Source organism: Eretmochelys imbricata, chromosome 7, assembly GCF_965152235.1.
Source record: "Eretmochelys imbricata isolate rEreImb1 chromosome 7, rEreImb1.hap1, whole genome shotgun sequence".
Lineage (NCBI taxonomy): Eukaryota > Metazoa > Chordata > Testudines > Cheloniidae > Eretmochelys > Eretmochelys imbricata.
In genome coordinates this window covers 69,123,498-69,146,169 of record NC_135578.1, presented here as the reverse complement: position 1 = coordinate 69,146,169, position 22,672 = coordinate 69,123,498, and the positions used below count along the sequence as shown (strand labels likewise).

The 22,672-nt window shown below is 43.0% G+C and overlaps 1 protein-coding gene across 2 annotated transcripts in view; it reads right to left on the bottom strand.

Moving 5' to 3' along the window:
- Positions 1–22,672, bottom strand: part of SH2D4B (SH2 domain containing 4B) — a 105,649-nt gene that overhangs the window by 44,304 nt on the left and 38,673 nt on the right. For both annotated transcript variants that reach the window (XM_077822633.1, XM_077822631.1), the window contains 4 exons: positions 16,889–17,036; positions 2,555–2,706; positions 1,600–1,615; positions 1,390–1,397 (listed from right to left, as the gene is read on the bottom strand). In XM_077822633.1, coding sequence (XP_077678759.1) covers positions 1,390–1,397; positions 1,600–1,615; positions 2,555–2,706; positions 16,889–17,036 — 324 coding nt within the window. The remainder of the gene's footprint in view (positions 1–1,389; positions 1,398–1,599; positions 1,616–2,554; positions 2,707–16,888; positions 17,037–22,672) is intronic.

Genomic DNA, 22,672 nt, shown 5'->3' with positions numbered 1-22,672 from the left:
GGGGGAAGTCCCGGATGACTGGTAAAAGGCTAATGTAGTGCCAATCTTTAAAAAAGGGAAGAAAGAGGATCCTGGGAACTACAGGCCAGTCAGCCTCACCTCAGTCCCCGGAAAAATCATGGAGCAGGTCCTCAAAGAATCAATCCTGAAGCACTCACATGAGAGGAAAGTGATCAGGAACAGTCAGCATGGATTCACCAAGGGAAGGTCATGCCTGACTAATCTAATCGCCTTCTATGATGAGATTACTGGTTCTGTGGATGAAGGGAAAGCAGTGCATGTATTGTTTCTTGACTTTAGCAAAGCTTTTGACACGGTCTCCCACAGTATTCTTGTCAGCAAGTTAAAGAAGTATGGGCTGGATGAATGCACTATAAGGTGGGTAGAAAGTTGGCTAGATTGTCGGGCTCAACGGGTAGTGATCAATGGCTCCATGTCTAGTTGGCAGCCGGTGCCAAGTGGAGTGCCCCAGGGGTCGGTCCTGGGGCCGGTTTTGTTCAATATCTTCATAAATGATCTGGAGGATGGTGTGGATTGCACTCTCAGCAAATTTGCGGATGATACTAAACTGGGAGGAGTGGTAGATACGCTGGAGGGCAGGGATAGGATACAGAGGGACCTGACAAATTGGAGGATTGGGCCAAAAGAAATCTGATGAGGTTCAATAAGGATAAGTGCAGGGTCCTGCACTTAGGACAGAAGAACCCAATGCACAGCTACAGACTAGGGACCGAATGGCTAGGCAGCAATTCTGCGGAAAAGGACCTAGGGGTGACAGTGGACGAGAAGCTGGATATGAGTCAGCAGTGTGCCCTTGTTGCCAAGAAGGCCAATGGCATTTTGGGATGTATAAGTAGGGGCATAGCGAGCAGATCGAGGGACGTGATCATCCCCCTCTATTCTACATTGGTGAGGCCTCATCTGGAGTACTGTGTCCAGTTTTGGGCCCCACACTACAAGAAGGATGTGGATAAATTGGAGAGAGTCCAGCGAAGGGCAACAAAAATGATTAGGGGTCTGGAACACATGACTTATGAGGAGAGGCTGAGAGAACTGGGATTGTTTAGTCTGCAGAAGAGAAGAATGAGGGGGGATTTGATAGCTGCTTTCAACTACCTGAGAGGTGGTTCCAGAGAGGATGGTTCTAGACTATTCTCAGTGGTAGATGAGGACAGGACAAGGAGTAATCGTCTCAATTTGCAGTGGGGGAGGTTTAGGTTGTATATTAGGAAAAACTTTTTCACTAGGAGGGTGGTGAAACACTGGAATGCGTTGCCTAGGGAGGTGGTAGAATCTCCTTCCTTAGAAGCTTTTAAAGTCAGGCTTGACAAAGCCCTGGCTGGGATGATTTAATTGGGGATTGGTCCTGCTCTGAGCAGGGGGTTGGACTAGATGACCTCCTGAGGTCCCTTCCAACCCTGGTATTCTATGATTCTATAGCCACTAGTTTTCAAAATTTACTATCTTTATTAGTGTGTTTATTACTTTATTTCAGAGAAGACACTTTGATGTAAGTGGTTTGAGAAAATAAAAATAATGAGAAGATTGTTTTGACAAGAGGCTTGATTGCAAGTGTAGCAATCCCACCACATTTCAGACAGAACAATTTTGATTCCTCAAACTGGGAATTTCAACAACCCATCTGCAGTGAGTTTCCATATCTCACATAAACAAGACAAAGAGATTGCTTGTCAAAACAGAACATAAACCCCAAGCAGGAAGGGACTGAAGTCCTTTTGGTGCTGCTGGGCTGCCAGACATCATAAGCACATTGACTGGTAATTGCAAGACTTGGCAGTAAAAAGGAAAATAAAAGTTGAATTACTCTTTCTTCCCTGAATGTACATTTTTTTTACTTTACCACCTTGCCCAGTTCACGTTATCTTGTTCATCTTACCAAGCCTAATTAATAATGTCAGATGGCAACATATAAACCCACAAGGAGCAATTGATAAATTTCAGAGCAGATGGGATGCAGTGTTGGATTGTTTTTCACTTCTGGAATCCACGTGGTTTACGAAAGAGAAAGATGAAGGATCAATAGGTAAAAAACTCAGAAGACCCTTGATTTTGCCATAAGAAAACTCAAAACTACTGAAATTAGGAGTTGTCACCTCTGTAAAATGTGTCAAAGAGCTCTTGAGCAGCAGTTATTTCTAGGCTGCAGGACTAAGATTTGCTTGAGAATTTGTTTGATTCTCTATCCCAGCCTTGCATTCGTATCAAATCATTGACTTTTTAAAGACCCATCTTTCTGTAGATGCTACAAGGTCCTTTTAAAAACAAACACCATTTAATTGACATTATGCACTCAGTGCATATTGATCTTTTTAAAACATCCCCTTTCTATTCAGGGTCAAGAGCAACACTGTAGAGAATCTCAAATAAAACAAAATAAAATAAAAAATAAAATAAAAGAAGCACTTATTAAAATGGAGGTGGAAAGCACATGAATGGAGGATCAATTTTTTGAGCCACCTACAATAAGAACGAACCTGGCTGGTGTAGTGAGCGTCATTAGTGGGCTAGGATTGTTGCTATTCAGCTTTATCACTGGTTCATTATTCAGGCTGGTCCCCTTGAACAGGTTACTCAAGCCAGCCACTTTTCCTTTCTGGATGGCTCGTAAGGATTGCCGTCGATATTCATCCCGGGCCCTGCGTGCTTTGTGGCTCCTTTCCTCATCTGCAGCCTTTGAGCGGCGCACTGGGTGGGGAAGAAAGAGTCATTTGTGTTTTAGACATATATATATGGCTCTTTACCCTTTTCTTTATAGAACAATTATCTACATTCATTCCTCTCTATTACCTGATTTTAAAAATATTCAGATTCCAACACACAAAATGCCATCAAAGGATTGAATAATGATTTGGCTAATGTCCTTTGCAGTTATGTAAGATAAAGGAAATCTAAACTCTTATTTCAGGTCTTAAATTCACCACCGCCAGGGCTGGGCGGAATTAATGCTCTTAATTCCAAAACTACATAGTATATTAGGCATGTGTCACAGAATCACCGGGCCAATTCTCTGGAACTACTCCATACAAAGCCAGTCAGGACTCTGGTGTAGCATGCCTCATCTCTCTGAGCATACTGTCTCCAGAGCAATAACCTTACACAACTTTGACCTTCCTGGGTCTGACCTCGGAGCATTCAGCATCCCCTTCCACACCGTGTGCTTCCCGCAGCAAGTCTGCCCAGGTGGGACTACTGGAGAAGCCAGAGGGTCCTGCACCCCAACACCTCAGCCAGTAGTGACTCTCAGCCAGCGTGTAAAACAGACGGGTTTATTAGTTGACAGGAACATAGCATAGAACAGAGCTTGCTATCACAGCAATCAGTGACTTTCAGCCAAGTCCATCTTGGGGACTCCTGGGCCAGACAGCCTAGACTCCCCCTCTTCCAGTCCCCTCCACAAGCAGACTGCCAAGCTAACAGCGATCCGACCTCCGACACCCCCCGACCCCGTTGCTCCTCCTCCTTCTCTTTGTCCTGCTTCCCAGGCAAAAGGTGTCACCTGGTCGCGCCTCCCTCCTGGGTCTCAGGTTACATAGGTGCGGACAGCTGGGCAACCTCACCTGCCCCAAGTGCCTCAGCAAAAAATCACAGACCCAATTCCCACCACCAAAATATTGGTGCAGTACACCGGGAAATGGAGGTACACACAGTATTAATATAGGACAGTAAGACTCACATGCAACAAACATAAAAAGATGAATAAAACCCCACTTTGTCACAGCATGTCATAGGGATGCATGCCTCTGAGGCATCAGGTATGGACCCACAGTTGGGGAAAGCTTGCCAGACTTGGACACTGAGACACAAGTGGTCCAATCTCACTTCTTTTGAGAATGGGTAGAATACAGGTTAATAGCAATAAACCATTACAGGGCATGCATTTGATGCCTGCTTGGGCTGCATTATGAGACACTCAGTCTTTGGCTTCATGACTTCAGCCACCAATGCCCTGTTCAAGCAAAACACTGAAGCACATGCTTATTCAAAGCAAAACACTGAAGCACATGCTTATTGAATCCAGCTGGATTCAATGGGATTATTCACCTGGTTAAACACACGATTAAGTGCTTTGTTGGATCAGAGCTCAACAGCATACTGTGAGAACTAATGCTCTTAGATTACGGCTCCTTAAATTAAAATATTCCTTAGAAGAATATAAAAATAATTTCTTGGATATATGCAGGGTATCTTTCCACTATGGAAAACAGTTCTTAGGAGAAGGATCACCAAGAACACTAGGCTAAAGTTTATGAACACCCTTTCCCTACCGTTTTGAGTATATTAATATTTTTCTTTTTTAAAATAAGTTCCCTGGGCTACTTTGATCACTTCTCCAGCCCCAAGTGCTACGCTGCCCTTTCACCATCTGTGTGAGTCCCAGCTGCCAGTCACTTTCAACACACTTGGTGATAAAAACTAAATTTGGAATAAAGAATGCTTCCAATTGTGGGGTTTTTGTTTGGCTGTTTTTCCTCTGTCGCACTCCCCCACCCCACTTTTTAAAAATAGAAAATGGGTTAAAAGTGACAGAATGGACATTGGGCACCTTGTGCTTTGGAAAAGCAGTATAAAATGTGAGTCTCAACAACTCAAGAACCAAGCTCTGTAGTAGGGATTGTAAGGGTATGTCTACACTGCATTGTACACCCGGATCTGTGGCACCTGGGCTTGTGGACTTGGTATTTCCAAGCCTACGCCTGAGCATCCACCCAACATTGTAAAACTTGATTTACTATTGCTGGACCCGGGTCTCATAGCCATCCTATTGCATCCATATTGCACTATGCAGACCTTCTGACCTGGGTCTAGCAGCTTGATCTGCACTCACACTGCAAAATGACAGGGCTTGGACCACAGTTTCAGTGGGACTCAGGTTCTGACCCACCACCCGTGAGCAGGGCCCTAGGACCTGGGTTCTGAGTGCTTATTGATCTGGGTCAGACTGATTTACGTGAGGACAGACAGAGAGGTTGTGCTCAAACTGGAGTCAGACCTGGGCTTTGCAGGCAGTATAGACATACGCTAACAGAGTCCTATTCTCTGTGGATTGTCACAGAGGGGACATGTAACCAGAGCAGGATGAACAACAGATTTTTTTAATTCAGTGGCAATTTTGAAGTAAAAAAAAATTCATTTCCAGGTTGAATAAAGTGTTTCGTTTCAGCAAAATCTAAACTTTTGGCTTCAATGTCTACCATTTTAATAGGTTGTGAATTTTAAAACAATATGGACATTTTGAAACAAAAGTTTGTCTCAGATAAAAAACTGAAATGTTTCATTTTGAAAATGTCTAAACGTTTAGATTCTTTCTGATCGTCTCCCTCAAAATGAACAACTCAGCACAACCGACAAGTTCACAAAATGATTTAGTGTTGCTGAATCTGCATTTTTCACTGAAAAAAAAGGTGGGCCGCACTAGCATATAAAATAGGCATATCCATAATCTGGAATGATGAGGCTGCTATCCTTGACTGAGCCACCAGAGGTGAGACATCCATGAGTGGAGCCTCCTAGGCACTCTTCATTTCGAATTTGTGTATTCAAAAAGGTCAGAGTTAAGAATTTCACAGCTGTTTCATCACCATTCAACTACTGGGATAGTCCCATAAAGCAGAAGCTATTACCACCATCACTAGCGTGAGGTTAAATCAGTTACCTGCCCAAGATGAGAATGTTTCCAAAAATTATGAGAGCCTAGAAACAAAAGGGTATAATGGAAATGTTTTTGTTACCTTAACAATAGAGGATATTAACTGTGTCCACTATAAATCTAAATATTTTTATTCTTATCACACCTTTCTCTCATAGGTTTCAGAGTAGCAGCCGTGTTAGTCTGTATTCGCAAAAAGGAAAGGAGTACTTGTGGCACCTTAGAGACAAACAAATTTATTTGAGCATAAGTAGCCCACGAAAGCTTATGCTCAAATAAATTTGTTAGTCTCTAAGGTGCCACAAGTACTCCTTTCCTTTCTCTCATAGTACTTTTCAGTGGGTGCTAGTCCTATTGTCCGCAATATATCGTTCACTTACTCTTAAGAAAAAGTGTTCTCCCATCAAAAGAATAGAGGAGCAATACCCTTTCTGCCACTGCAATGCACAGTATACATATATTTGTTCTAACTCCAAGAGCCCTCTTCTAAGCCAGGGTACTCATGGCAGGATTGATAATTGCTACTGGAGGCAATAGCTTGATTCTTCAATATTTGTTTTGCTGGATGTTAAGGGTTTGTTTTGTACTGGAATAATTTGCCTGCCTAAAGATATTTATGTCTCAAAAAACATCAAAATGGGGCTCGAGGCACTAAAAAAAAAGTGAGTTGATAAATGAATACTCACTGTGCAGTTCTTAGTGAATACAAGATTTTTGAAAAGCAAGGAAGGCTCTGAATGTGTAGTACATAGTTGTGTATGCACCACATACACTGCCTCTCTCCCTCCTCAGTGATACCTGTGACTGGCAATGCATGCATGCAGGTATTCTGCTAGACAGCCACATTTCATGAGGCTGCTTGTATGCTTCTGGTTTTCACTCTTGAGGTGAAATAAGCATAAGTATATATTGATTTATGTGAATTATGGAAACACTCAGTTGAGCCAGGAAATAATAAAAGAAAGAGCAGACCTTACAAGAAAATCTATAAGCAAACAAGGGACTAACAAATGTCCACAAACTTTGGAGCTTTAGTAACATCAAAGGCTAAGGGGTGTGCTAGAGTGGAAGCAAATAGAGAGATTGGATTTAATAAGTGATCCAAGAAAAAGAATCCAGTTTCAGTTTGGTGTTTTTATCTATACACTTGGTAGAATTACAGTTTGGGTAGATACGTTGGGTCTATCTAAAAATTCACCCTGAATTTTCAGCTGGGTGGAGTACTGAACTACTGCATACTATGGAAAACAGAGAAACAGTTTTCACTGTTCACCTTACAGGTGAAGTGATTCTTATATGTAATTTGAGTGGGTCAATGGTATTACTTGGAAAGATTTTCTGTTTTATCTTTAAGAATATGAGGCACAAAACCCTGGTTGCTCTAAATATGGTCATTGTCTTTGTAACAATGCCATCAGCAGCAATGAAGATAAGTCTTAAGTGCAATGCTGCATGGTAAGTAAATAATGTTAGAGAACAGTCATCATTTGTCACAGCTGTATCACAGCCAGAACCAGAGTTCTGAATACAGTAAAGAATCTTGAGTTCTCTAGGATCCACTGGTATAGATATATTGGACTTCCCTGGATAACCTGCCTATATCTAAGAAGGGGGAGAATGGCAAGAAAAAAAAGCAAAAGCACCTACATGCTCCATTTCACTCAGCCATCGACAAGTACTTCAACAGAGACATGGTTAGGTGTCTACAATCCGTGCTTTGGTTAATGCTTGTGTATTGGTAGGGGCCAGTAACCTAAACTACATTTTCCTGTTCAATATAAAGATATTGTGACACTTTTACCATGTAGGGAGTCGCCCTGTGTATGAAGAGTGGCATTCTTAGGAACGGTGTAACATTAACATTCGCAAGTCTTTTCCAGAGTAACTTTGGTCTCTGACTAACAACCCTTCCTCCCTCTTATATTTTATCACATATATACATAGTGATACCTGGGCTGAATTGTGTCTTTTTGCGTTTTACAATTGTCCTCACTACAGATTCCTTTACAGAAGTAACAGAAAAACCATACAATAATACATATGGACTTGCAGGGCCTCTTACTGAACATTCTGTCAGTAAGAAAAGAGCACAGTTTTCCCTGTCTCACTTCTCAGAGTAAGACAGGATTTAAGCCTCCCAACACCCACAGGTCCCTGAAAAAGCTGACGGAGGCTCTATATTTTTATAATGGCTGCAGGAGTTGTGCTGTCATGTTGTCCCCAGCTTCCACTGACCTCCCTCTAGGGAATCCACCGAGGGGGAGTGGGAACTCATAGGAGTTAACGATCCAAGGTCAGTGGCATTAAATTTATTCCTGGAATACCCAGGGCCGGTGAGGGGAAATGAAAGGGTGGGGAGAGGCCATCCATGGTCCCCTCTCCATAGCTAGCTCACTCAAGGCAGTCAGCAGGATCATGCAAGTCATGCGGTTGGTCCTCATCTTGCTGTGCCTTTCTGTGCACTCAGAATGCAACTCATGGAAGCATAAGGGTGCATTTGGCCCTGTATCTCTAATACTTCTTGTTTCCTTGTCCTTGCCATAAGGCTGGGTAACTAAATCCTTATTCTCAGTGCCCTACCTCACTATGTCTCTTCTCCAGCTCTTTATGCTGATGCTGAGGTCAAGACCAGCACAGATATTGTCATGCTGAGTGCCTATACAGGCAGCAGCTACAATCTCTGCACTACTTGTTATTTTTCAGAACACATTGTAGCCTTCCATCTCCTACCCTGTCGATAAGAAGGCAGAAGGAGCTTGGACGTCTGGTATTATTCATTGTATGAATGAATTATTTTTCCTGTTTGACTGCCTGAAGATACTCTGTGCTACAGGTCGTGTATTTTTAACACCTCACTGCCACTGGGCATAAAATCATCCAAGGTCAGACTAAAGGATCTCTTCTGGCCTTACAATCTATGAATCACGAGCATAGGTTGGCCTCTCTCTAAGTATTCACCTGGCCCTGTGAAGATGCACACACACCATCAGTGCACCCCATTGTGTTATGGTGCAATTTGTGCAGGGCTTTTCTCCTCCAGTACCCCCGCAGGCCATCTGTCTTCATACACCATTCAGCCTTCCAGCTGAGAAACAGGCAGCCCAGATCCCTTCCAAGGTAACAAAATGCCCAACTGTACATCCAAATAAATATCTAAACCAAAAATTAGTCCACCCTTCTTGGACTGCATGAAGCCCTCTGCTTTTTAGCCCCTACTCCTGAGCCCTACAGAGCTTCTCGGATGCAGCTTTCTCCCAGCAGGTTTTCCCTACTGCCTCCCCTCCTTGGGGACTCTGGCAGCTTCCCTTAGGGATCTTCCTGCTACTTACAGGCCCTCTCTCAGCCCCCATGCCAAAGCCAGCTGGCTCCTTCTGTGACTCTTCCAGCCTACCCTCCCCAGGCCCTTCCCAGAGAGACAACTCCCCTTGTTTGTCTCTTCTGGGTCTCCTCCTAGCCTGAGCTCTGTTTAAATAATCCTCCGTCTGATCTGCTGCAGCTGGCTTCAGACATTATAATTACATCTCCATCACACACAGCTGGAAGATAGCTGTCTAGCTACAGGTAAGGCTGAGCATAGCTTGCCTTACAGGGCCTGCCAGGCTGTGACAGACCCTTATCACCATAGTACCTGAGCCCCTCTCCATTATTAATGGATGTTATCCTATCTTCCCTGTGAAGCAGGGAAACATTATCCCTATTTTACAAATTGGGAACTGAGGCAACAGTGTAGATTTGCTAAGGTCACACACGAACCTGTGGCTGAGCCAGGAATTAAACCCCCACCTCAGGAGTCTGAGTCCAAGTTCACCACCCTATTCTCATCCTTCCTATTAGGTTATAGTATTGCCAGAAGCAAGGGAGGGCACATTCTCCTTCAACTCAGGTGTGATGGACCAGTGAGAAGAATCTGCTCTAGGATTACCATATTTCAAGTTCCCAAACAGAGGACACTGCTGAGGGATGGTGGGGAAGGAGTTGGGTAGCTGGAAGGGAATGTGTGTACTGGGAAGGTGTATTTGGAGGGGGTACAGTTGGGAGAATCTGGAGGGGGTATTTGGAGGGAGTTGGAGGGGGTACCTGCAGCCTCACACTCAAGGTGGGGAGCAGTATCATGTTTCCTGTCACAGTGGCAGGACAGCTAGCGCAGGCCAGGGACACAGTGCCAGCCCATCAATCAGTCCTCCCTGAAGGCCTCTCCCCCATCGCAGGGTGGGGAGTTGGGACTTGGCCCTGTCACCCCTCCTAGTCGGGCTCTGAGGCCCTGCAGCGGGCCATGCCAGGATGGGTGAGATCCAGCAGTCAGGGCTGCCCCTAGGGGGGTGTGGTGACCAGGACATAGGCTCCGAGTTTCTAATCTGCTGTGGGGGACTCCCCCTGGCTCTGCCCAGGACGCTCCCCCACTCCTCCCCTTCTTCCAAGGCCCCACCCCGCCTCTTCCCACCCCTGCTCCACCTCTTCCCCGCCCCCTCCCCCAAGCACACTTCGCCCGCACTCCCTCCTCTCCCTTCCCCCCAGCATCTCCTGACACCCCAAAACATCTAATCTGTGGCAGGTACTGAGGGGGGGGCACACTGATTAGGGGGAGGGGGACGTTCTGGTAGGGGGGTTCCTCTTCGCCCCCTCCCCCCGTCCGCCTGCTGCTCGCCTCCACATTCGCCTCATCGCCCCGCTCACCCCGCCTTCCACCTTACCTCCCTGCTCGCAGTGCCCCCCAGAGCGGATGGGTTGGCTTTGCCGGCAGTTGTGGATGCAGGGGAAGGACCAATCGGAATGTGGAGACGGCTTTTTCTGAGCTGCACCATCTGCTCCGCAAAAATCCCCAACATTTCCTCTTATTTGAAAAATCCACCCAACGGAGGGCAGAGGATCAAAAAAAAAAAAGGTCATGTCCAGGAAAACCCAGTGAGCTGTTGCTCACAAAAGCTAATGCTCTAATAAATTTGTTAGTCTCTAAGGTGCCACAAGTCCTCCTTTTCGTTTTGCAGATACAGACTAACACAGCTGCTACTCTGAAACTAATCTACACAGTTTGTAAGAGTGAGACCAACCAGCCTGGGACCTTGGAACAGCGGAGCTTCTGAATCTGGGCTGAGATTTGATTTGGCCTTAGTTATTCTGGATCACTTTACCAGTCCCTACACTTTTCTAAACATGCCAAAGTTATCTTTTTACTGAAAGTAGAGTACTGCCTTTTATATTTCCATGTAGACTCAGGAAAATCCCTCTTTGCAGTTCTGACAGGATTCTAACTCTAGATCTTTTAATACAGATGTGGATTAATTCATGTAGTGCTGGGACTGAATGAGTCACATCATTTGCGAAAGATTAGGAGCTCTCCATTTTTTATGGTCTATTTTGTGCTTTTGAAGCACTATGACTCACAGCTGGAGCAGGGTGAATTCTACAAAAAAATGTGCCATGAATATGCATCCCAATTTTAAAAGCTTTTGCTTCAGCTGTGCCCTCGTTAATAATTCTTAGTCTGTAGCTTGTTTATGAGTAGTTCATAATGACTATTTAATATTCAAATTCAAAATTCAACATTTTGAGTGCACGTATAAGTCACATGGTATGTTTCTGTTCCCCTGTTGGAAATTGACTTCCCATAAATATTCTGCAGTATGGCTCCTGGTCAACAATCTGCTTATGTTAAAGCTGTAAAGCTATTCAACAAAACACTCTGAGGCCCACTGAAATCAATGAGCCTCAAGCACATACTTCAAATTAAGCATGTGCTTAAATGCGTTGCTGAATAGGAGCCTATTTGCTTAAAAATCATTCTTTTAGCAAAAATTCCTGCCAATAAAAGCGTTCACTTGAATTTTTATGGAAAGCAAACACAAAGAAGGTGTGTTCACACAATCTAAGCAAATTCCTTTAAAAATTAAAACAAAAATGTACAGACTTTTTGCAGTAGTCACTCCGCTCTCATTAATAATACAGTTCACATTGGAGATCATAGAGTCATAGAATCATAAAATATCAGGGTTGGAAGGGACCTCAGGAGGTCATCTAGTCCAACCCCCTGCTCAAAGCAGGACCAATCCCCAACTAAAACATCCCAGCCAGGGCTTTGTCAAGCCTGACCTTAAAAACTTCTAAGGAAGGAGATTCTACCACCTCCCTAGGCAACGCATTCCAGTGTTTCAACACCCTCCTAGTGAAAAAGTTTTTCCTAATATACAACCTAAACCTCCCCCACTGCAAATTGAGACCATTACTCCTTGTCCTGTCCTCTTCTACCACTGAGAATAGTCTAGAACCATCCTCTCTGGAACCACCTCTCAAGTAGTTGAAAGCAGCTATCAAATCCCCCCTCATTCTTCTCTTCTGCAGACTAAACAATCCCAGTTCTCTCAGCCTCTCCTCATAAGTCATGTGTTCCAGACCCCTAATCATTTTTGTTGCCCTTCGCTGGACTCTCTCCAATTTATCCACATCCTTCTTGTAGTGTGGGGCCCAAAACTGGACACAGTACTCCAGATGAGGCCTCACCAATGCCGAATAGAGGGGGACGATCACGTCCCTCGATCTGCTCGCTATGCCCCTACTTATACATCCCAAAATGCCATTGGCCTTCTTGGCAACAAGGGCACACATATGATTCTATGATACTATGATTCTATGTTAGAGTTGGGATAATAAACGGAGCGATGGTGTTCTCTAAATAAATGGATTCAGTTCTCAGATAAATGGAACTGGTCAAACAGTGTTTGATTAACATAGTACTCAGTAAATTTTGCTGTTTTCCATCAAATAATCTATTCCACGAATATATTTTTGTAGTATTCAATCCCACTTATAGGTATTAAACAATTTTTCCAGTGGTATTTTACAAGCCCTTTGTTTGCAACTTTGCAACAAGCACAGATCACTATAGAGACTGGAACATACTACTAATCATGAATGCTTTGAGAATCTATTACATGGATTTTAACATGGTTAGAAAAAAAGTTAGGCCATGTATAGATAGATACTCATCTCCCAGACTAACTCCACTTCTTCTCAGTCTCATGCTATTATTAGCCATTACAAGCACACTGAAATATGGACTTCTTGGTTCACTCTTTTCCACTAATCTTATTCACATTATTCCATTAATACACTATTCTGCTAATACAAGTATAGAAGGGTATAAGTGTATCAACTCACAACTATCTCTCCAAGACATTCCTATCATATGTCCATCATGTGAAATCTAAATGTATAACGACATTTACAATGTCATTTTTTTACAGTGGCAATTACTCAAGATATTCCACACTAGATATTTAGTTATTAAAAAGCACTAAAATATGTATTTCAATTAACTATAGCAAAGTGACATTACAGAAGTTCTAAGGGCTTTTATTGTTATTTGGCACAATCAAGTGAACTGAAGTGAACAGAAACTAAAATTAGCAACCCTTAGTCTATGCCTATTGCTTTGGCAATAAACAGCTAAGAAATAATGTGATGATGAGAGATGAATCCTCATTCCTTTCTAAATTCCATCTACTAAATAAATTAGTGGTGTCATCAATATCATTGCTACATTTGCCCTCCACAACAGATGCACTAGCGCTGCTGCTCCTCTTCAGCTGTGACCCCTGCTGCTGCTGAGTGCAGGGGGCTGACTTCAAGAAGATAAGACAGGATGGAACCTGGCCTAGCTCCTAATGCGTAATGCGGCTTCAACAGCAGGTGCAGAATGGCAAAGATGCTAATGCTGCATCTGACAGTGCCTCCTTTGCGTAGGCATGTGCTTATTTATTTATTTAGTATTTAGGACAGAGGCCAAACACAGTTATTGCAAGCCTAACAATACTGTAAACTTTTGCCACAATGTTGCAATGGGGAGCCTAAAGCCTGAACAGAAAGAACCATCTCAAAAGTGGAGAGAGGCATTCAGGAACAAATTTTGAATTTGAAGGCATGGTGGCATTACACTCCTTTAGATTTCCTTAGACCTACTTTCACGTATGCGTTCTAAATGCTCCTGTTAGTTACTTTTCTTGCTACGCTCCCCTCTTCCAGCCCTCCCCATGTGAGTTACACTAACTTAGACCTGTTTAAACTCAGTGGACCTGACTTTCCTATCAACAACAGAAGGAGCAACCTCATTGACTTTAACGGACTTACACCAGCATGAAACTGGTGTGTGAGGTAAATCAAGCCCAGTGGGACAAACTTAGAAGTGAAGTGAGAGGTATGGGTGTAAGATACTCATTGGCATGTGGCTGTGATGCTAAGTAAGTTGAAGAGAGTCTATGGAGGACTAGAGGGCATCCAAGTTTGTGAGCATACAGTTTCAGGATAAGAGAAGACAGTGCAAGTTACACTAATTTAGACTCCCTCTAAAGACTTGCCTGTGCTACAAAAATAAGCTCTTGCAGACAATGTGCATCAGAAAATGATGCAATCAAAGCAGTGTTGATTGGCCACAATTTAAGTGCAGACTAGGAAAACCTGTGTTCAGAACCATTTTGGAAACCCTGGCTGGAACCTGCTTCCTTTTTTACCCTATTCCTCATTTTCCCTCTTCTCCTACCATAGCACCCTATACTGCAGCATTCATTCATTTTATTATTTTAAAAACAGAACAAATTCAACAGAGTAAAATTTGTAGTATTTTGTTTTGTTGCCAATTTCTATATACAATATTTTTCTTTTGACACTAGTCTGAGAAATTTCCCCTGTTTCTGTATTCACCATCTGAGTGGGCTGCTGAAATACCAACCTCTAGGCCAGACTGTCATAGGGTTGCCAAGCATCTGGTTTTCGAACAGAACCCCCAGTTGAAAAGGGACCCTGGCGACTCCACTCAGCCCCATTGACCAGGCCACTAAATGTATGGTTGGCCACAGCACCAGCAGGGCAGGCAGACTCCGTGCAGCTCCCGGGAAGTGGCAGACATATCCAGCTGACTACTAGGGGGAGAGATGGCTGGAGGGGTGGCCAGGGTGGCTCCGCATGCTGCCCCAGGCACCACCACAAGCCCTGGCTCCACAGCTCCCATTGGCCAGAAACCACAGTCAATCAGAGCTGCAGGGGTGGTGGTGCCTGCCGACGGGGGTGAGGCATGCAGAGTCCCCAGGCTGCCCTTCCACATAGGAGCCAGAGGGATATTTTTCCGCTTCCTGGGAGCTGCCTGAGGTCAGTGTCGCCTGGAGCCCACACCCCAAGACCCCTTCAGTGTCCCAACCCCCTCCCCAGCTCAGAACCCCCTCCCGCACCCAAACTCCCTCCCAGAGCCCGCAACCCAACCCTCTGCCCCAGCCCTGAGCCCCCTCCCACACTCTGAACCTCTGGGTCCCAGCCTGGAGCCCCCTCCTGCACCCAAACCCCCTAATACCTTGCCTCACCCCAGAGCCTGCATCCCCAGCTGGAACCCTCACGCCCTCCTGTACCCCCAACCCCCTGCCCCAGCCCAGTGAAAATGAGCAAGTGAGCGAGGGTGGGGGACAGCAAGCAAGGAAGGGAGGGGAGATGGAGTGGGGGCGGGGCCTTGGAGAAGGGGCGGGGCAAGAGTGTTTGCTTTTCTGCAGTTAGAAAGTTGGCAACCCTAGACTGTCAGTTGGTGTAAACTGAAATAGTCCTGTTCATTCAAAAGTGAAATGCTCTCTCCCCTGCTCCTCACCAAATCCCTTAGAGACCTGGAGTACAAAAGGATATCTTTTACCTTTTCAAATGAGCAGAATCCTGGATTTAAATAATTTAACAGGGAATTTTTTTTCATTGAAAATTTAATCTATAGAGTATTTATTCTGTCAAAATAGATGGCAGCCAGCTACCATATTGGATAATGCCAGCAGTGTATTTTAAATATAAAATTAATTTTCTACCTAATAACTTAGTCTCTCACGAATGGCAGGAAACAGGACTTTGGTAATCAGTCTTCAAGAACTCCTGCAGTGAATGAATAAAACTACAAACAAAAAAACAAAAAAATGCACCACATATTTTGAGGTATTTCTTTTACTGTTATTGGTTTTCCTTTACTCTTAATATATATAAATTAGCAATACTACAGCATACTACCTCTGTAGCTTTGCTTTCCCTACTTCATGAGTTACTTAATTATCTCAGACAACACTTAGCTTTGACCCAGACAAAGGTCACTTTCAGTGCTTACTTTATTAATCTTTATTATACACAATTAGCTCAATGTCGCTGTTCGAGTTCAAACCTTCTAAATATTTCTTCCTCTTTTTGTGTTGAGTAATCAAATCAATGTAGGTGAGCGGGTATAAAGTACATTCTTCCCTCAATACAAATGTGTAATTCTTCTCATTAACGGGAAGGTCACACATTTAAAGGGGAACAGTATATCTCAGAGTTATTACTATATAACAGAGACAGCTAACCATATTTTATTCCCTGTAACCTGTTAAGACCGCCCTTATACAAAACTACTGGGAACCTTATATACAGTACGTACAGTCACATATAGGTTGTGTCCTCTACATGGCTATAGCTGAACACAAGCTACTCTTGTGTTTCTAAATTTTTGTCAGTCACACTGATGATATTTATAAAAGATTTCAGTGTGGCTAGGAACCAAGCTGAAAAATGTTGATATTATAGCAACGTCATAAAGATCTATTCTAGTATTTAAAACAATCCTTTGAAGTCAATGGAAATTTGCCAGAGTAAGGACATCAGGGTTTTGCCCTACTAGCTTGTACGAAATTCTTAAAATAGCCATATTAGAATAAATACCCAGACAACAACAACTTTTGTCTATTCAAAGCTGAATCCTCTAGTATAAGATGTTCAAATACAGATGGCCAGAATTTTTTTTCCCATCAGACATTACAAAAAATTCAAATTGTTTTCTATGGTGCTATCTGCACGAGGTAGCTTCCACTGCAGAAAATGAATGATGATGCAACCTTTTGCAGAAAGAAACATGAAATTGGCAAAGTGACTGAAATTTGCAACGTAAGGACAAATTGGCTGCTTGCAGCAAAATTGTGTGCAATTTTGTACTGCGCAAGGTAGAAAAATCACTAATGCATTTTTTTACTTGAGGCATTTTGGAAAGCTAGATGTAGAATCTATCTCTTAAAAGACAAGTCTGTCTAGAAAGAAATGCTTCTTTCCATGGTTGTTTAAAGAGCAGCTTCCCCTCTCACATTACTGTTTCTTGTGGGTTCTATGGTTCCAAGTGGTACTTTACACATGCTTAGCTAAGATTTGTGCATATTTCATATTCATTCATCGATTAAGTTTACTCACACTGTTCTTTCCACTCCTCGTCCTCATGTTCATTATGTTGGCTGTGCTGTTGAGCTTGCTTGAGGCTCAAGTACAACTCTTTTGCTCTAAGTTCCTCCTGCTGTCGTATCTGTTCTTCACCTCTTTGCCTCTCTTCTTCCTCTCTTTTCTTAAAAAAAAAGGAAAAGGAAAAAAAAATCATTAGAGTATAAATATAGTCCTGTCATTAGTTCAATTTCCTCTTACTTCATACACTTCCTGTGTGACCTTTGGCAAATCATTTAGTCTCTTTGTGACTCACTTCCCCAACTATATAATGGGGATAACAACATTTCTTACCTACCAGAGGTTATTGAGAGAATAAATACATGAAAAATTGTGAGTGCCCTCATACTACAGTAATGGGGAACACAGAAGCAGCTACAATAGCTAGATCTTCTGATGTTTATACTGAACACTTGCTGTGTCATGTGACACCTCTACCAATGACACGCTACAAGTTGTATATCTGCAAGCTGTGCTATTGTTTCCATACCATGTGCATCCCCACTGGTGACACAGCTTTAATCCCAAAGATAAGTTATTTGTTCTATTGTAGGATCAGCAGAATTCATTAAACCTGCTATAATCCCTTCACTTATTTTCTTGGTTTCATATCCTGAACAAAATACAGTAGCAGTATGGCATGACTGTCAAAGAGACCATATTTTCTAGTCTCCGGTTTCCTGATGGCACTCCCCTCTCCATTGTGCAGAGCAAGCTTTGATGCAGAAGAGAATTGATCCCACAGACTTCAATACAATTGCTCACTCATACAACAGGAGTCCATTCCAATACGAAAAGCGGACAAGGGACATCCCAGCAATTTGTGTTATAATGAAACAAGTGATATTTTCTTTGGGGGCAATACAAACATTTCAACAAGCACTTTGTCACAATTCATTCAGCAGTTCATCCTACGTCACTAAAATGGACCCATACCAAATACGGGTTATTCTAGAATTTTAATACTAGCAAATGTGCATGGGTAATAGGATATCAGGGTGAGTAAAATCCAGTGATTTCTTTCTAAGTGTTTACATTGGATTTTTTCATTTAAATTAGGCTTTTCATAATTTCCTTTAATGGACTGTGCTTGTTCAAGGCTTACGGATGGAATTTTCAAAAGGGCTCTGTGTTGATCTAACTCTGCTCCTTCTAGATGGGATTTTCACAATTAATTTCAATGGGAGCAGAACTAGGCCAACATGGAGTCCTTTTGAAAAATTACAGCCTAAAATGAATGTACGACCACCTGTCCCAAGTGCTAAACTCACTAAAACTCACTGAAGCCATTTAAATAGATGGAACATAATCTGTTACATCTGATCAACATGTTCTGACATGGCACATGAGGAGAAATACTTGGGGAATAGTCTAACTTTTCTACTGATCTGTTTTTGTTCTGTTTGGAGTGGAGAAGGGAAGTGATTTTTGGATGAGATTGTGTGTTTTTAGGATATGTTCGTACACTCTGAACTTTGTAGAAAGATATCGCTTATAAATCTGAAAATAAAAACAATTAATTGTATATCTAGACAATTTTCATCACAGCAGGACACATGACATAACCAGAACAATCCATAGCCTATTAATTAAAAACTATACATATATACAAGTGAATGGAAAGATGTTAGAGTTGGGATAATAAACGGAGCGATGGTGTTCTCTAAAACTCAGAGCTTCCATGTCCATACTCCGCCCATCCCCATTGCAGATGCAGAGTTCCCATGCTGAGATATTAGTTTAGCAACTTGGAAGTCTCTCATCCAACCCAACTTGGCTTACCATAGCTTGTGTGAGAAATCCAACAGGATCCCAGATCAAGTCGGACTAACTGCCCTCATGCTAGGTATTTGTTACTCATCATGATCATCTTCTGATGCCTGTGGCTTATTCTCAGTAGTTATTTTTAAATACCTTTCCTGCCAGCAAATTTCAGTGTTTGCAGTTTGCTATTGTCCCTTCATGTGCTAAAACCTGAAGGAGATGTCTAAGGCAGAAAACACTGCAAGGTTCCCTTCATGGGGCTACGTGCAAATTGTTTCATCAGGTGAGTGGAAGGGAGAGGTTACCTAAGAGAATGAGCCATACATTTTGTCAGAACACATGCTGAGCAATCTTGAGAAGACAGAGCTGCTACGCTTCTGTATCTCAGACCTATCTTGAGTAGGCCAGTTTGCACCACTAAAAGGGGACCATTTTCATTATTTATTTGTATTTTGGTAGTGCCATGGAGCTTTAGTATTAATTTGCTCCATTAATTTCTTCAAAGCATTTTATTGAAAATAACCATGTTTCTTTTCAATGGAAATTCAGATACTGTCCACTGAGTCACAAATGGTGCAGTAATAAATTGCTTTAGATCACAGGGCTCATTACATGTTAAGCCTTTGCTACTTTTAGTACACTATATTAGATGAAGGAAAAAGGTGAAGTTATTTGTTTTGCACAGGAGTGTCAGAAACCAAAGCCACCCTACAGCCCAGCTCAGCCACATAGTGCTGGAATCCTAGTGACTATGTGCTGCATGTTTGGCCCCACTTCAACCCAACAGTAAAATATAGTGCATTGCATGATATTATACTGCCACAAGGAGAAAAAAATCAGATGATTTATTTAAATGGACTTAGCTATACAAACTAAAATTTAACTATGATTCCTGGTTGGAATGTGGGATTGGGATACTGGACTTCCTGCTTCAGCTCCCGAGTTTAGCACTGATTTGCTGTGTGGGTTTTGATAAGCGTCCAATACTACAAACATGAACATGCTTAATTTTATACCTGAGAGCAGGCCTAGTCAATGCTCAGTGGTACTATTCACATGGATAAAAGGTAAGAGAAATGTCTGCAAGATCTGGGCTGAAGTTGTCTTAGTCATAGTTTTGTCACCTCTGTCATAATTTAAACATCTGATCCTTGGTTGAAAGGTGCTATACAAGTGCAAGGTGTTATTTATTCATTCATCCACCATTCCACAAATACAATTTTTGTTATGGTAATATCCTGAAAAAAAGAAGAGCTATTCACACATCTAATCTGGTTCCTAAGAAGCCTGCCTGTCCTATATTTTCTCCTTTCAGGCAGGAGAGAGTCAGGAAAACAGCTGTTGCAGCCATTCCATAAGTGTTGGTCTCACAGCGACAGGTCATTGCACGGCTTGCCACCCATAAGAAGAGTAGCAGCTGACTGGAGGGGGCTTCCATTTGGACATGTAAAACAACCTTGTTTCCAGGGATTACATTGTTTTCCTACCCCAGAGCAACTTTTGTTACTCACTTCCTTTGCCACCTTATAAATTGTTTGTGAGTAGAGGAGTATTTTTGCCACTAAGATCTGAGGAACTGATTTTTATTTTTTTTTAAAAAGGAGACTCTTCAAAGCAAGCAGTATTAGTGTGTCATTTGTGACCTTTAAGATCTCAGTGAGGGTCAGAAGAAGTCGTAGAGAGCAGGGCTGCTTGGTTGTTCTGAGCTATGGAGCACACTAAAAAGGTATACTTAAGAAAAAATGACTTATTAGAAAGGATGGAGAAACAACAGTATTAGTTTGTCAAGCGTGAATAAACACTGCCAGGTGTCTTGGGTTTCTCAGGCATGGTTTGTGTAGTGGTAGAGCTCTGTCAGCTGGCTGACTAAGTGTTTATGTCCATTGACATTTCAAAGTGATTGAAGAAAGTAAGCAATTTACTAACTGAAAGCAATTATCTTCAGGGGATGGAAAAGTGGAGCAGATACAAGTCTCTACCTTCTGCAACAACTCAGGTACTTTTCCAGATGGTCTGAAAACTTTTAATGGGCCAGATTCTCAGGTGGTGTAAGTGAAGGCATCCCCATTGCTGTCTGTAGTAGAAAGAGAGCCTGAAATATAAGACCTTGTATCAGAAGCCTGTTGTGAGGAGTAAGGCCTGAACTAAAGTAGTGATAAAGCTTTGCTGATGTAAAGCGAAGAAGCAAAGTGAGCAGAAGTCAGGCTCTGCCTGTTTGCAAGCTCACAGAGTCTGGCAAGAGCAGGGCTGATATTGCAGAAACACAACTTCCTATGAGGTGCTAGGCACAGAGCACTCTCGCAAACACATTCCAGAAGGGTGGCATCAGAACACCTTGATACCAACACATTCCCTAAAGATAACAGGAACACTCTGACCCATCCTAAAAATAAGGTCAGAATGACATTGTGATGGATAGAGATGTACAAGGTGATGGTGGTACTGGCTATGTCAGAGGGTGTCAAATAACTACAACCAAGAGCAGTACGTAACTTATTTCCATTGATGTATAAAAGGGAGTCTCAGAGGGAGTGTCCTTGGCTAACCTAGGGGGAAACAGAAAGTCCCCCCATTCACTGAGCTGTGTCCATTGTAATGGGCATACAGGTATTAGTGGTCCTGTAGAGTCTTTGGGATACTAGGACCATGCCTCATTGGCAATAAACCTGGCTGGGTGCCTTCGTACCTTAATGGATCTTGTGGTCATCGGGCAGTTTGCTCGAGGTCTGCTGTGACAACTGTCTGCACAGAGCTGGGGCAGCACACAGGGAGAACACAGACAAACATCTAGCAACATCTGACAACACTGTCAATGGAACCATACCAACTGAGGATCTATCCCTTTATTTCTAAAGGCTTGTTGTTCATAATGAACCAAAACTGAAGTCCTCCCCCCTGAAATAATGGATGTTAATAATGATGTGCCTATGAAGCACATAACAGCACCAAACACACCACATATAGGAACAAGAAATAGACTGCTCCTAGAACCCCTTAAAAAAGGAAAGTTCTGTACTACAGGTGACACTATTAGGCTTACCATAGGCACAGCTGGCCTTACCATGAGGAGAACTGAGGCGGCCGCCTCAGGTGCCAGACTGGGGGGAGGGGTGCCACTAGGACCCAGAGTGTAGAAATTTGTGTCTGCTGCTGGTGCATATGTATTCTCTCTGCTCTAGATGCACAGAGATGGTGGAGTGCTGTGCTGGAGGAAGGAGGGCACAAGAGAAATAACAGGCAGGCAGGAGAAAAGGTGAGAGGGAATAACAGAAAGCAGCAGGAGCTGCAGGGAGAGAGAGGGGGAGAAGCCTCTTATGTACCCTCTGTAGCACCCCCAGGAGCCTGGACTGAATAACACCAGCTTCTCAGGGAGCTTCCTGTTTCCTGCTGCTTCCCTGAACCCACTTGAGGAGAACAGGCAGTCAACTGAAGTAGTAGGAGCCAGTTAGGCCCTTAAGAGCTGATATCTTCCCTCACTCAGGCCCTGCTACCAGCCTGCTTATTTGTCCCCTTCAACTGAGTGTTGAGAGCCACTCTAGCTGGCCCAGAACAGCAGTCATGAGTGAAAGAAGAAAACACCCCTCTGGGGAAGCATTCAGAAAAAGAAAGCAAGCAAAGGAAGCTTTTCTATCTAAGCAGGAAGGAGCTCTCCTGAGATACATTGTTAGTTCTCCTTTATTGAGGTAGGTGGCAGAGCAGTACCATGAGAGGAGTAGAACAGGAAGAAGGCAGAATTGAGACCTTTCGAAGTTTTGGCCCAAGCAAGGGGGCGTCATTTGAGCTCCCCGCCTCAGGTGCCAAAATGTTGTGGGCCAGCCCACATAGGTATTAATCTTACTTATAATATCTGTATCCCATGTTATAAGATAGTATTTAAGGCTCTGTCTACACTACAAATTACATTGATATAACTTATGTCTCCTCCCACTGAATTATGCTCATAATTATTTCCAGCTTTGGAAAATTGGCTTTTTAAAAATCACCAAGGGAAAAAAA